We start from the raw sequence: 13437 nt of genomic DNA, 5'->3' as shown, positions 1-13437 counted from the left end.
GGTTTATTTTAGAGTATTTTAAGTTATTTTATTTTATTATAATATTTTATATTCACAGTTTTATATATAAATTTTTTAATTTTTCTTTTTTTAAAATAGCCGAATCTTACGATTCGATTCGATTCTCGATTCACAAAATTGCAATTTCGATTCTCGAGTCGAATCTCGATTTGACAACTATGGCAGTAGGTCAAAGAATTTGGTTTTTGGTCCGTTCTCACTCGTTTCGGCTCCATTTTTCATGCAAAAGCAGTCAAAAGCGCATAAAATCGAATAAGGAATCCAAAAAAACATTATTGAAGTGATTCCACGTGATTTGGACAAAATTATATATATGGACAGCAACTATTTTTAGGTTGTTTTTATGGCAAAAACACTTTAAGAACATCTAGAAACATGCATTCTAAGGTTTTAATTAATTGAATTTCTGGATTTAAGGATAAAAACGATTAATTATGGCTAATTAACACACCTATCAACGGTTTCATGGCAAAGACATAAAGTTTAATTATGGCAATTCTACAATAAATTATGGCAATTTGACAACAATTATGGCAAAATAAGATAACTTTAAATCTAACATGCATCCTAATTGATCATGACAAATACACAGACATAAAAATCAAAGGAATTAATTAGAGGGTTCTCAGAATTACCGATCCGAGTCATTGGCTCGTTTGCTGGCGAAGTGGATGCGGATTCCATCTTCGAATCTAGTGCTTGCGCTGCGTTCTTGGAGAATTAACACGTACTAGGGTGATCTAGGACTTGAAACTGGCGCGATTTTGGTGTGTGTGTTTGTTGTTGTATTCGGCTAGGGTAGGGTTCTTCCTATGGTTTCTATGCTTTTTTCTGGTGTTTAATTGTCGACCTTTGGCTAGGCTGATTAGGGGTTTTATTTATAGTGGTTAGGGGTGACATAGGGTTAGCTAGAGGCTCATTTAGTTTTAAATTACTATTTACCTAGTTAGAGTTTGTTTGAAACTTAAAAAAGTATCAAGTGATAGATTATTAGGATTAAAATTAGTTTTAATTATTTACTTTAGGTTTTTACATGTCAAACTCGTATATACACTTGGTGGCTAAGCAAAAAGGTGCCAAAAGTTAATTTTGGTGTCCGGAATTAAAAACGACTATTGAGACCCTATGAATTTGGATATAGTCAATTTTACTCCATAAAACTTGTAAATTGGCTTATAAACTTCTAAAACAGTGTAATTAGTCCAATTTTTGGACATAGTCCTACCTAGAGTCTTAATTAAATCAAGAATCCAACTCTTAATAAGAGTTTATTTTATTGGGATAATCATGAAAGTTAACTGATCTATTCTAACTTAAATTCTCTGGAGCTTCAACTTCTCATATTAGCTTGTAAAATGTCCCGCTTTAGGCTAGACTACCCCATTGCTTTGAATTGTCTTAGACTGAGTTGTCCGTATCACTCTGAAATGGGCTATTTTAGGCCGGTGGAAACAACTATATATTGTTTTATAGAGATTTTTTTGGAGCCTTTGACTATTTTATTATTATTTAACATTCTAATATTATGTTATTATTTATGTGATATGCAGTTATCGTTTTAGTATATTTCATCATAACAATATTTTTTTTTGAATGGAATCATAAAAGTACTTGTTACTAATGGAATTGCATATATAATTATTTAATATATTAATTTTTTAAAATCGATTCAATCTTGATTCAACTCCAGTAAATCTTTAATCATTCATCTTTTGTTATCCCTGATGATGGCGGATTCAAAAAAATTATTCAGGTGGGACAATTTTTTTTAGTCGAATGATACATTGTTCGACTATTTTTTTTTATGCCAAACGACATATTGATTGACTTTTTCCATAAAACGTTTTTTTAGATTGGATGACCTACTTTTTATTTTTTTGCCGGAAGACCTACTTTTTAGACTGAACACATTTTTTACTTTTTTATTTTTTTTAGACCAAACAACATCGTTTTTTGGCTAAAAGAATTTCAAAAAAATAATTAATTAATTCGCTTTAAAATGATTATTCATATTCATCAATCTCTAGTATTCCAAAACCCACCGTAATTCCGCTTCTACTCAATGGTTTAATGGCCGGGTCGGGTTTGAAAAATAGTAAACCTCAATTGTACAAAAAAGAAAGAGTAATTCACTATGTCTCCGGATCAATGAACCCACAATTGTGGTTTTTACTATGTTGATGACAAAAAGAAAGAGTAGAATGAATAATATTCACGTATTCATATAGTTGGACTTACAATCCCACATCGAATGAGTGCACCACAGAAGTATGAAAGATGGAGTATAAAAACAAAGGACATACAACAGAGCAACATACTTACCTGGACGGGGTCTATTGGCGATCAATAAGGTCCATGGCCTAGGTTGTTGGTCTTCATTGCACTTTGAAGATGCAACTGCCTAAAGTCTTCTCAAGTAGAAGAGCTTACGTCTTAATTTGTGCTAGCGGGGGCCTGCGTTCGCGCGGCCCCTCTCAATACTTGATCTTAAATTTTCTCTGTTTATTTAATTTTATCATATTTTTCAATTGAGAAATAATAATTATCTATTGGGAATTTTGTAATCAATATTAAAACTGGACAGTGAACACCATTACTTCCCCAGCTTGCTTGTTAGGTATCATTTTATTTAATCTGTTTTCCTTCACTATCAATAGTTTGAACTTTGAATGATATTTTTTATTGACAAAAGTATGGCAGTAAGTATTCTTTTGCTTTTTAATCACTAAAATTCATAAGCGTATCTAATTGTATGTATGTGTGTAAATCATACTTTATGTATATAGAATAAATACCTTCTGTGACATTCATATAAATGAATTGCTGTTGCTGAACAGTCTGTTTCTCTATGCTAAAAAAACAAAAGAATACTTGCTGAATAACATCTCTTAGTGAAAATATGTAGATGTCTTAATTTTACAGTATTTTATATTACGTTTGGTTAAACTGAGAGATTACTCCAATCTATGTTCAGCAAATGGTATCCGGCTGATTTAATTTGATGTATTTTTCTTTGTTAACAGATTTAATTAAAAACTAAATAACCTAAATTAATCGAGTTAACAAATTTAAACTAATGAAAGGAATTAAAACATAAGATCAAACCGATCAAATTAGGCGATTTGTTTACCAATTAATTTGGTAAATGGTTGAAACTTAAATGTATAAAAAATACACATAGAAATTTTGATTACTTCAGTATTTCAGTTAACCTCATTTTTAACCATAGCAAAACTAAATTTTTTATTGACCGAAGCAATCAAATAAACAGAATAACTCATTTTAATAAAAAAAGATTGATTGAAGCAAAAATATTTTTCCGAACTTAACCCAAATAGATGGGTTAATTCAATCCAATTTTTTTTTCTCAAATCACCCTTACTCAAATCTAGACAAAAATCCTGTTTTTAAAATATTATTGCATTCCTTTCAAAAAAATAAAAAAAATATTGCATTTCTCATAGAAATAAAATGGCGCCTGCATAATAAATTGAATCAGGTAATGCTGTGTTTGATTTTAATAATTCATTTGATATAATTGTTTAAAAAAAACATGAGCAAATGAATAAATATATTAAATATAATTATATTAATTTATGAATAAATTCTGTATAATTTTATAAGATTTATTTGACTAAATGCACTATTAATTTCTTTTAATTTTATTTCAATTTTATCTGCAAGTTTTGATGTATACTTCCATGTGATATTAAAGCATTGAATCCTAGACACAAGGATATGAAATTCATGAATAACAAGACTAGTATCACTATCATAAAATGTCAGCAATTGGCGTGGTAGATCTCATTTAATTTCCCACATCGATTTTAATAGCTCAAACCAATTGTTTCTATTATTTAAAATAGCTGGCAGAACACTATTATAGATCTCATGCAGCCATGCGGTAAGCACACAGCGAACTATTCTTTCGCCTTTTACTAAAGAATACCGTGTGCTTGCCGCCTATAATGGCATACACTCATTTTTGGAAGGGTCTCTCCTATATTGGAGAACACCCTTTATCAAATCAAGTATAAGTTTAATTTCTCTTATAAGTGTCAGCTGTCTTTTACTCGCTCAGTTTATAATCAAATCAGCTTATCATTATTGAACTGTTATTAAAGGCAAGAAAAAGTAATTTTCCAGTTCACATAGGTTGATGTTGTTTTGCAAGTGGTGGGTAATGGCCATGTATAAGGGAAAAGATTCAAAGACTTCTTCATTATGAAGAGGAAATGGATGATAATTTGTTTGATTGTTTTGTTTGTGTTGTCTTTTAATGCCTTTACAGAACAAAGAAAGGTTTGATAAGGCTGAAGCAGAATGACCGAGACTTACCGGAAATGATTTGTCACATTTTCTGCATCGCACCGTGGCTTTGATGTTCGATGTTCTTTCTGTTTTGATTCATACAATGAGGTTTTGTGGGCTTCTTGATGCCAAAGCTTCATGTAGCGCTTATTGTACGCACACTCATTCAGACTGAGAGATGCATACCACAATATTCAGCAACTCGATGAGGTGTCTCCCGTTCTTTTGCAGAAGGGTAGACCGTAGATAATAGAACTCGCTAATGCCTTCAAAATATGTCTCAATATTCTCATGTCTCTATAGAAGAAATAAGTCTAGGTAGAGCACTTAATGGATTCTGTTGAATCTTTTTCTTACATACTCTTTGGAGCAGAGCATACAGTCAAATCGGGGGAGTACATTCCATCTTCATTGTAAGTTGGATCGGCTATTAACCGTGGTTCAACCGTGAACTAGAGGCTAGTCCAATTCGATTCTTTATAAAAAAATAAAAAAGGTAGCTCCACTGCTTTGAACCAGAAAATCACACAAAACGGCTAAACCGTAAAAACCAGCTCATTTTCATTATCGACGGCCAACGATTCGGTTTTTCGAACACTTAGTTGAATAAATTTCCGCCTGTGGGACTTCATGATCATGAATAAAGGACACAAAAATAAACATAATTTATATCAATCAAAGTAGCTAGTCTCTGTCCCTTGGATAATGCAGTGTTCATGCAAGAACTGTTTGCTATCTATTAAATTCACAAAAATAAATAGACCAAGTTCCAGATTTTGTGTTCAGTTTCATTCTATTGTTGAAATGACTCATACTGGTAAAGAGATGAGATGATAGAATTACAGCTATAAAATCCCACATTGTAAACCAACGGAACAGTGACTGGTAAGAGTGCCTATAAAAGTAAAATTGCAATGAGTTAGTGAGCATACCTTTCTCGGCCTTTTGGCTAAGATCAAGTGTAGTATCTGTTCTTATCAGTTTAATATCTGATATGTGAGTCAATGACTCACACGGGGGAGAACTCATCTCAATAGCTTGCTATTGGAGTTCGCATGTGTCGCTTGTGTGTTGCACTACCGCACAAGCCTGGCTCACCCCACCAAATCAAGTTAAATAATCTCCATTATTTGTATGACTTCTGTGATGGAGTTGTTTCCATTATAAAGAAAAATGTGTGTTCAATTTAACTAACCTAGGCAAACTAATTTAGGTAGTACGTTTAAATTTAAGACAGGCTATCAGCAATAGTTATGGGACCGTTCTCCTTTTTCTTATTCGATTCTTGCAAGAATAGTTATATGATGAGCAGCTAATTTCCGTAGCCATATTATAGCAAATGGTGGACTCAATCATTTTCTCTCTCTCAAAATCACTAGTGAAGAGAAGAGGAGAGAAGATGTGTAGGAGCGTAAACGACTTGAACAACTAGCGAGTTGTACAGAATCAACAGGATCGATTTAGAAAATTTAAGTTGAATTCGAACTATTCGAATTTAATTTCCAGCCTAATTCAAGTATTAATTAAAGAGCCTTAAACTTATTTTTCAGAAAAAAAGTATAATTTGAACCTTAAAAATAAAGTTCTTTCAAAAAAGTCCATATAAAATTATTAAAAAATTGAAATAAATTTTAAAAGAATTTCAAATTGCTTATCAAACCATAATATTTAAATAAATATTTTAATTATTTAAAATAAGAATAAGAAATATGAAAATAAATTTAAAAACATTAAAAAAATAATTAAGTTAATGTAATTTTGTTCATATAAATTTTACAATTTATTTATTTATTTTGTTTAGTTTAAAATATAAAAATTTTATGACTCAAAATCAAGTCATATTAAAAACATATTGCACTATATAATTTGTAAATAGAATTAAAGAACAACACATTTGTGATTCATTTTTTAAATATAATTGAATTTAATTTTGAATTTTCATTAAACATATTTTAAAATAACTATATAAATATTATGATTTATCAAATCATTATATGTGCAGACACCTATTTTCGTACAGGTGGAAAAGTGATAAGGGAATGAAGCGTCCAATGATAATTTTTAAAGACACCCGTTCGGGTGACGAGCTAGCAATTCGCTTGTCAGAATTCAAGTGGACTAGATTGATGCACAACGACAAACTTGAAGGACTGAAGCGCAATTGTTGCAAATAACCCATGAATTCCAAAAATATTATGATAGAATTCTAAAGAATTAGACTAATTATCATTCCGTACAAGTTATGCCAGGTGTGACGGATTAAATTGCGCAAAACCTAACCCTAGCGGCCCTAAAAGTCCTTTTTGACACTTTTAGGGACGAAAACAGTCACTTTATCACTGCTTTTCATGCACAAATTGTACATTCCAAAAAAAATAATCATATAACCTAAAATAGGATTATAATCTAATCTAGACAATAACCTAAGTCTAACCTCTTCAGATACCACCTTAACACAATAATTAATGGGGGCACAAAAACACCGAAACCCTAGCTTGCACACACAAACCCCAATTTTCAGCCACCTTACACGCAATTTCCACCCACTAAATACGAATCAAATCAAGCTCTTACGATTTAGATTTTTAAAGATTTATTGCTGCACAACGATTTATAGTGGATTCTACATCCAAATCACCAAAAAACGACCTCAGGTCTTAAAACGGTACTTCTAAAGACCCTAATCAGTCCTTATATACATATCTATTGTCATTTATGCAATTATGTTTTATTAAAATTCATTAGTATGCATGATTAGATTTTTTAGCATTCTTGAATAATTTGCCATGTTTTTCCATGATTGTCATTGATTTTGCTTCTAAATCCATATTTAGGGTGTTTTTTATATGTTATTTTGATTTAATGTCGATTCCGGAAGTCTAATTGTGTGTTTTTTCATCGTTTTGCATATTTTTTGGTCGAGATCCGAACCCGAGTGAGCCCCGGAGTTCTGGCACCAGCGCCATTTTGTTGTGGCTCCACCGCCACCAGATAAATTGGCGTCATGGTCCCTGCTTTGCTAGCTCTCCAGATCATTGATCTTGAACCTTGTTTTTATGGTTCCAAGTTCATTCGAAGTCGAAATCACCCCTGATCGAACCATAAAACATGTAATTAGTTGTATGTTTATTTTTATAACTTTCTAAACCTATCCTAGTCAGCATGCCGCCACCACATTAGCTATGGCACCATATGCCATTGTCATCAATGGTATCATGGGCCTCGATGTCAAATCTCTGATCTAGCAACTTCACTTGGAGTTTTCTACTTCGTTCGGACTCGGGATCGACTCCAGTTTTATCCAATGGACTCATGTCGACTAGAGGAACAAGTTTCGTGTGTGACCAGATCCCGATTTTGAATGTATTGGCCGATAAATGATAGACGACCACCAAGCATCCAGAAAGAGGTTTAAAAGTATCTAACTTTGTATATCAACTACTATTTTGAGTATGTTGTTAATTTTTATCACTTTTAATGCATGTTCATATCCATTATGAACATGAAATTAGATAATCATGTTAATTTAAGTCCAAAATTAATCAAATCATATAGAAACCCTTGGATTGTCATGAAATCTGTAATTTAATGGTTGCATAGGCTTTCAAGATGGTAAATAATAAAATCAACCTCACTTCTACATCCAGTTTAGCTAGGCTTTATGCATGTAATTTGAATAAAATCTGCTTTTATTTGTTATGTGTTAGAAAACTCTAAAGATTAGATGCTTGTTTAGGAATATTTGCTTTGCGCTCACCATGGCAATCCAAGTCGAGTCATATGCAGTAATGCATGTTTACTTTTATTTCTGCTTATACTTTTCAGTTATTTATTTTTCAGAATTTACTTCCAGACGCCCTATTTTGATGCGATTTCTATTTTCTGTATAACATGAGTTATTTTATTTGGACTATGCCTGATAGATCGAAAAATTAATTAAGTACAAGAATTAATTATATTCATAAATTCGAATTTTTTGGTTCGATGCACGACGTCCTATGCATCCATAAGTGGGAGGGACGTCCGATAAGTAGAAAAGATATTTCCTAAATTAGCTGGATGGAGACTACATTTTTACTATGGGTGCCATAAGCATGAGCGAGTTGGGTCCTAAAAACATCAATTGCTCATAATATGTAAACTGTAAAATTTTATTTGGACTTTTTCATGATTTTATGATTTTATTTGAAAGAAAAATAAATTCCTAGGTGAAATTAAGTTTTAAGTTTGACAAAATGACGCATTAAGCAAAACAAAAAAAGAGGATAACATTTAATTAAATTAAACATAAGAGAGCAAACAATTGACTCTTTTTAAGTCGTGAAGGAACTAAGTAATCTATATCTATATCTATACCATACTATAATTTTGAAACAAATGTAACAAATGACATTTTATTATTTTGCCGCATGGACTTGTGGACTTGTAAAATTTCAAAAAGCTTAGGCACTCTGTTGTGCTCCTTTAACTGCTTTTTCTTCAGAGTAATTGTTAGTATTCATTAAAAAAATGTTACACACTCTTCATTGACATCTGAAAAGCAAACGTTACATTCGCGCCTTCATCCGAACAAAAACGCCGGCTACAAGAAAAGTGAGTTTTAGCAACAGTCTATTACAACGACCATTAAGCAGTGAGTCGCAGATACAAGGATATGAAAATCATGTCAGCGATAGGCTGTTGTAGTCTTGTAGATCAGATTTTATTTCCCACATCGACTTTAAAAGCTCAAACCAATTGTTTCTATTGTTTAAAATAGCTGGCAGAACACTCCTGTAGATCTCATGCAGCCATGCGGTAAGCACACAGCGAACTATTCTTTCGCCTTTTACTAAAGAATACCGTGTGCTTGCCGCCTATAATGGTATACACTCATTTTTGTAAGGGTCTCTCCTTTACTGGAGGACACCCTTTATCAAATCAAGTATAAGTTACTTTTATTTTTGTTTTAATTAAATCATCTAATCATTAGTGAACTGGTATCAAAGGCAGATACAAATTTTCCAGCTCACATATATTTACGTTGTTTTGCAAGTGGTGGCTAATGTCCTCTTCGAAGAGGAAATGAATTCATTATGAAGAGGAAATGGATGATAATTTGTTTGTGTTGTCTTTAATGCCTTAGAGAACAAAGAAAGGTTTGATAAGGCCGAAGCAGAATGACCGAGACTTACCAGACATTTTCTGCATCGCACCGTGGCTTTGATATTCGATGTTTTTCCTGTTTTGATTCATATAATGTGGATTTCTTGCTGCCAAAGCTCCATGTAGTGTCACAAGCTTACTGTACGCACATTCATACAGACTGAGAGATAATATTCAGCAACTCGACGAGGTGTCTCCCGTTCTTTTGCAGAGGTAGACTGGATAATAGAACTTGCTAATGCCCTCAAAATATATCTCAATATTGTCATCATGTTTTCATATAAGAATTAAGTCTTGGTAGAGCACTTAATGGATTCTGTTGAATCTTTTTCTTACATGCTCTTTCGAGCAGTGCATACAGTCAAATTGCAGAGTACATTCCATTTTCATTGTAAGTTGGATTGGTTATTAACCGTGGTTCAACCGTGAACTAGAGGCTGGTCCAATTCGATTTTTATAAAAATTAAAAAGGTAGCTCCACTGCTTTGAACCAAAAAATCACAAAAAACAGCTAAACCGTGAAAACCAGCTCGTTTTCATTATCGACAGCCAATTGTCCGGTTTTTCGAACACTTAGTTGAATAAATTTCCACCTGTGGGAATTCATGATCATGAATAAAGGACACAAAAATAAACATACTTAATTAGTATCAATTGAAGTAGCTAGTCTCTCTCCTTTGGATAAAGCAGTGTTCATGCGGGAGCTGTTTGCTATCTTAATAAATTCACAAAAAGAAACAGACCAAGTTCCAGATTTTGTTTTCAGTTCCATTCTATTGTTGAAATGATTCATACTGGTAAAGAGATGAGATGACAGAATTACAGCTATAGAATCCCACATCGAAAACCAACGAAACAGTGACTGGTAAGAGCGCCTATAAAAGTAAAATTGCAATGAGTTAGTGAGCATACCTTTCTCGGCCTTTTGGCTAAGATCAAGTGTAGTATCTGTTCTTATCAGTTTAATATCTGATATGTGGGTCATCGGCCCACACGATATTAAATTTATTTTTCTAGGGGTAGAACTCATCACAATAGCTTGCTATTGGAGCTCCTCATGAGTCGCTTGTGTGTTGCACTATTGCACTAGCTTGGCTCACCCCACCAATTCAAGTTATTTAATTTACCTGTTTAATTCTCCATTATTTGTATGCCTTCTGTGATCCAGTGTTGTCTCCATTATAAAGAAAAATGTATCTTCAATTTAACTAACCTTACAGTGTAAATTTAAGACAGCACACTCCTGCTAACAGCAATAGTTATGGAAACATTCTCCTTTTTCTTATTCTATTCTTGCAAGAATCGTTATATGATGAGCAGCTCAATTTTGTGGCCATATTATAGCAAATGGTGGACTCAATCATTTTCTCTCTCTCAAAATCACTAGTGAAGAGAAGAGGTGTGTAGGAGCATAAACGACTTGAACAATTCGCGAGTTCTACGGAATCAGCAAGATCAGTTTAAGAAATTTAAGTTGAATTCAAACTATTGGAATTTAATTTCCAGCCGAACTCAAGTATTAATGAAAGAGCCTTATACTTATTTTTCAAAAATAAAGTTTAATTTGAACCTTGAACTTGTTTTTCTTTCAATAAAGTCCATATAAAGTTACTAAAATCAAGTGGATTAGATCGATGTACAACAAAAATCTTGAAGGATTGAATTTTTTTAACCTAGAATGAGATAAAACTTCTATATATAATAAGATATTTTTGTAAATATGTTTATTATTAGTGTAGAGTGAGAAATTATGGAAAGATGGTGTACAAAGTGGTAAATATTTTTCAAAATAATAAATTTGACAAATTATCCCTTAAATTTATCATCTTTTATTTATTATTTGGATATAGTTTACTCAAGTGCTAATCTTTTTCTTAGTAAAAAATTTTTGCGGATTTTGTCAATTATAAACAAACCTTTCAATATCGTCAAGATTAGCCCATTTTAGAATATTCAGAATCTTTTTTAGCTATTTTTTGAATTTAACCCTAAGTTATTACATGCAGGATTAGCCTAGATGATTAGAAAAGGTTTTGAATATCCCAAAGTTGAGTAATCCTAACGATTTTGAAAGATTTGGCTATAACAGAAAAAACCCGCAAAAATTTGGCATTAAAAAAAAATAGCCCTTTATTTAAAATATAAATTTATTGAACTAAATTACAAAAATTATTTATTTAATATATATTGATCAATTTAATCATGATTTTGAATATGTACTTTATTTTCTTTAAATTATATTATAACAATTATTATCAAATATCATATTACACCCGAAAAAACAATTTCCTCAGACTCCATAACGTGCCAACTAATCTGTCGAATATAACAATATGTACATATATTCTAAATATTCACTTTATAGTGTTAAATTAAAGATGTGCCAGCACGTAAACTAAAAATGGACATGATTTTATAATCCTCATCAGCAACTAATTTGTGCACACTACTACCTATGTATTTTGAATATAACCCACTACATTTCCAAACTTAAAGAACTGCATGTTGCACTTAATCTCCATTTATAAAATCCCTAACCCTCAGTGCCAATTCTCATCACCCCTCGAAGCAAATAAAAAGTTTTATCTGAAAATAAAACAAACCCCATCAAATTATTTTAGATATGGCTTTAAGAGTTGTAGCTTATGGGGCACTCCTCTTCTCCCTCAATCTTCTCTTTTTCACTTTGGTTAACTCTACCTATACGCCTGACTACACTAGTCAGTCTACATCAGAATCAAAAGACTATACATCTGAGTACACTAGTAAACCATCATCAGCAACACCAAAGTCAAGAGAATATGCACCAGACTATACTAACAACCCATCATCAACAACTTTTAAGAAAAAAGACTATACGCCTGACTACACTAGCAAACCATCATCAACATCAAAGCCAATACACTATGCACCTGACTATAGCCAATCCTCATCAGAAACACAAAAGCCAATAGACTATACACCTACCTACACTAGCCATCCATCATCAACGCCCGAGCCAGTAGAATATGCACCTGATTATACAAGCAATCCATCATCAGCAACACCAAAGCCAATGGACTCTACGCCTGACTACTCAAGTCACCCATCATCAACAACGTCAGAGCCAATGAACTATGAACCCAACTATTCTAGCCACTCGTATGCCCAACCTGCTAAATGCCCAAGGGATACCCTTAAATTAGGTATATGTGTCAACTTATTGAAAAGTTTGTTGGGTGTTACAGTTGGTACTCCACCACATACTCCTTGTTGTAGTCTTATTGGTGATCTTGTTGATCTTGAAGCTGCTGTTTGCCTTTGCACAACTATTAAATCTAGTCTTTTGGGAATTAATTTGACACTTCCAGTTGACCTGAGCTTGTTGCTCAACTATTGTGGCAAACAGTTGCCGGAAGGATTTCAATGTGCCTAAGTTAACTTTTTCTTTCGAGTGTGTTTGTTGGTTAATTATGCCATAAGTTCATTTAGTTTTCATTTTGTTTCCGGTGATAGATTGAAGCATCTTCTCTATCCATTTTAAAATTATTATCTTTTACTCAATTGAATTGTATGCCTTTTGATTTATGAATGAATTCTATTTTTGATTAAATATTTTTTTAAGTTCAATTTCATTCTTATCTTTTCTTACAGTATTAAATCATTGTACATATTGATATATCCAAAATTATGACGAAATTGACAAGAAAAGTTTGACTAATTTTTTTATCATTTTGATTTATTAATTTTGTGAATTGTACCAGCTACATTTAAGTCGCAAAAATAATAAAACATTACATTCAATGGTCTAGTCATTCGAAGAAAAGAATTTGAGAGTTTTATCAATTAGTTTGGTTCTTTGGTGTTTGAGATTTGTGGAAGGCATGAAATAGAAGAGTTTTCAAGAATGAGATTAAATCGAGAACATTGTTTGTCAGTTTATTGCAAGGGAGTGATGTTTTACAAATCGTATCATCCGAT

At 32.4% G+C, this 13437-nt stretch overlaps 1 protein-coding gene, 4 non-coding genes and 1 pseudogene across 5 annotated transcripts; all 6 read left to right on the top strand.

Moving 5' to 3' along the window:
* Nucleotides 1-2335: 2335 nt before the first annotated feature.
* Nucleotides 2336-2496, top strand: LOC126670815 (U1 spliceosomal RNA). The gene has a single exon (XR_007638811.1). It is a non-coding gene; the product is annotated as a U1 spliceosomal RNA (small nuclear RNA).
* A 1420-nt stretch (nucleotides 2497-3916) lies between these two features.
* LOC126670878 (U5 spliceosomal RNA) lies at nucleotides 3917-4035 on the top strand. The gene has a single exon (XR_007638868.1). It is a non-coding gene; the product is annotated as a U5 spliceosomal RNA (small nuclear RNA).
* A 1225-nt stretch (nucleotides 4036-5260) lies between these two features.
* Nucleotides 5261-5435, top strand: LOC126670873 (U2 spliceosomal RNA; annotated as a pseudogene).
* A 3685-nt stretch (nucleotides 5436-9120) lies between these two features.
* Nucleotides 9121-9239, top strand: LOC126670883 (U5 spliceosomal RNA). The gene has a single exon (XR_007638872.1). It is a non-coding gene; the product is annotated as a U5 spliceosomal RNA (small nuclear RNA).
* Nucleotides 9240-10385: 1146 nt separating this feature from the next.
* On the top strand, nucleotides 10386-10582 carry LOC126670871 (U2 spliceosomal RNA). The gene has a single exon (XR_007638863.1). It is a non-coding gene; the product is annotated as a U2 spliceosomal RNA (small nuclear RNA).
* A 1409-nt stretch (nucleotides 10583-11991) lies between these two features.
* On the top strand, nucleotides 11992-13069 carry LOC126670063 (lipid transfer protein EARLI 1-like). Its single transcript, XM_050363718.2, has one exon. The coding sequence runs from the start codon at nucleotides 12101-12103 to the stop codon at nucleotides 12890-12892; it is 792 nt and encodes a 263-aa protein (XP_050219675.1). The 5' UTR covers nucleotides 11992-12100; the 3' UTR covers nucleotides 12893-13069.
* Nucleotides 13070-13437: the final 368 nt, after the last annotated feature.

This window comes from Mercurialis annua, linkage group LG2, assembly GCF_937616625.2.
Source record: "Mercurialis annua linkage group LG2, ddMerAnnu1.2, whole genome shotgun sequence".
NCBI classification, from domain to species: Eukaryota; Viridiplantae; Streptophyta; class Magnoliopsida; order Malpighiales; family Euphorbiaceae; genus Mercurialis; species Mercurialis annua.
The sequence above is the reverse complement of the archived record's forward strand: the minus strand, read 5'-3'. Positions and strand labels throughout refer to the sequence as shown.

What these genes read in the sequence shown, in the direction of transcription:
- LOC126670063 (XM_050363718.2), top strand. Translation starts at nt 12,101, where the DNA reads ATGGCTTTAAGAGTTGTAGCTTATGGGGCACTCCTCTTCTCCCTCAAT.